Raw genomic sequence first — 2,290 nt, forward strand, 5'->3', positions numbered from 1 at the left:
TGGTTGCAAGGGGTTCCCCCAGAATTGCAACCAAACAACCCTGCTAGAATCTGATGAACTATCCTGTTACACACCGTGCACATCCCACATATGTTACTCAGGAAATTCAATATTTGAATAACCATGCCGGGAACAAACATATATCTTCTGGTCCTATGAAAGAAGTGAAACTGGCAAATTTAATGCTACAATATGCAGAATTTCAGACTCAGGTGCACAGATGATCACAGATTTCTGGGTGGTTGCAAGAATGTATATATCAGCATAGCAAACCAAGTTCTCACATCAGTATGATGGAAATATAAGGATTGGTAAACTCTACTTCAGCTTAATATCATCAAAACAGCAGATTGATGAGATTAGCAAGCCAGCAATCCCAGTACAGGTGGACTACTAAGATAAGATGAGAACAAAATTCACTGCAAAAACTGATAACAGATACTGCAATACATGGCTGATTGTCCAAATTTAAAGGGAAGTTTCTCTAATTACCATAGCATTTCGGTTGAATGGCAGTAACCTAAAGATAGTACATCAGGCCTACCTACCAAACCATAGACGGTTGCAAGGGGTACAGAGCAAATAAAACAGGTAGTTCAAGCTCCCACATAACTGCAACTAAATAACATGACAAGCCAATGTAAACTACTATCTCTACCTATTGTGCCTCCTCTGCATCTTTTTTCTTCTTTTTCTTCTCCTTTTTCTTCTCACTCTTCTCAACTTCCGCACTCTCTGGAGCAACATCATCACCACCTTCCTTGCTCTTCTTCTTCTTCTTTTTCTTCTCGCTGCCACCCTTCTCCTCATCAGACAGACTGCTCTTCTCTTCCTTCACTGCCTCCGAAACAGCTGATCCTGGTTCTCCCTTATCTTTCTTTTTCTTCTTCTTCTTCTCACTCTTCTCCCCTTCCACTGCCTCAGTGACCTCCTCAACCTTCATCTTCTTTGCAGGTGTGGAACCAGTTACATCATCCTCATCAGTCTTCCTCTTTTTCTTCTCCTTGACCTCCTCACTTGGCACCACATCCTGTTGTTCGACCTTTACCTTCTCAGGCTCAGGAGCAGCTGCAATGCTAGCAATCATTGCATCGCCACCAGTAGGAAGCACCACATTTCGAAGCCACTCAGCTGGGGTCTTGTCAGTTGGCTTCCCATGCTTATCAAGGAGGCCATCGGCGATCATCTTCTTCTTCTTAAGTGCCACCGGACCAAGTCCCCACTTCCTTGGGTATGTATCCCTGTCCATCACCACCCTCTTGATCTTCGCTACAGCACCATGGTCGCAAGTTGCCATAACAGCAGTGGGCATCTCAGCAATACCAATGGCAATTGCCTCCCCCTTGGTAGTCATGAGAACAACCTCTTCCCCAACATCAATGTCATTCTCAAACCGGAGCAACCCAGGAATCATAAGCTTAGCACCATAGCAGATAGCATTAACAGCAGAGTCCTTCACAACAAGCCTCTTGTAGCTAGTAAGAATTACCTCAAGCGGCATAACCACACGCCTTATGTAAGACTCATCCTTGTGGTTGTCAAGCGCCCACATGGCATCCATCACATCGTGCATGGTGACCATGTTGTCCTGCTCTCCCAGAATACCTGACCGCACACGGCGAAGCTCCTGCATATGCGCACCGACACCCAGGAGCAGCCCAAGGTGCACACAGAGCGTCCGGACATAGGTTCCGGCCTCGCAAGAGATCCAGAACACGGCAAGGTGGCGCTCGGCGTCATGCTCCAGAAGCTTGCTCTCATAAATGGTCCGCACCCTGAGCTGGCGCTTGACCGCTGAGATGAGCGGCGGGCGCTGGAATACAGCGCCGGTAAGGGACTCGAGCGCGCGAGCGACCCGGGCCGTGTCTGGGACGGCGGCGTGGAAGCGGGCGATGCACACATACTCCTTACCTGCGCCCTGCTGCGACTTGACGAGGCGTGTGGCGCGGTCGACGCAGACGATGAGGTTGCCGGTGACCTTGGGGTCGAGCGTGCCGCTGTGGCCAGTCTTCTCGACGCGGAGGAGGCGCTTGATCCACGCCACCACCTCGTGGGATGAGGGATTGGACGGCTTGTCGAGGTTGATGACGCCGTAGCGGAGGTACTCCGCAAGGGGGCGCTTGAGCGGCGAGTGGCCGGAGGGGAGCGGGGTGTAGTGGCCGGTGCGTACGTTGAGGCGGTCGTAGTTCTTGAGGAGGAGCGGCCAGGTGGAGGTGTCCAGGGACGGAACCAGGGCCTGGGGCTTGATCATATAGCCATCAGTCTTCGCCTCGGCGTCCGCCAGCGACGT

The 2,290-nt window shown here is 51.0% G+C and overlaps 1 protein-coding gene across 1 annotated transcript; it reads right to left on the reverse strand.

Moving 5' to 3' along the window:
* Positions 1 to 399: 399 nt before the first annotated feature.
* LOC123051941 (H/ACA ribonucleoprotein complex subunit 4) lies at positions 400 to 2,290 on the reverse strand (the record flags this gene model as incomplete). The annotated part of the gene is given in 1 exon segment (XM_044474955.1): positions 400 to 2,290. A coding segment is annotated over 1 exon segment (1,632 nt), but the record flags the coding sequence as incomplete, so codon positions are not given.

Source organism: Triticum aestivum, chromosome 2D, assembly GCF_018294505.1.
Source record: "Triticum aestivum cultivar Chinese Spring chromosome 2D, IWGSC CS RefSeq v2.1, whole genome shotgun sequence".
NCBI lineage: Eukaryota > Viridiplantae > Streptophyta > Magnoliopsida > Poales > Poaceae > Triticum > Triticum aestivum.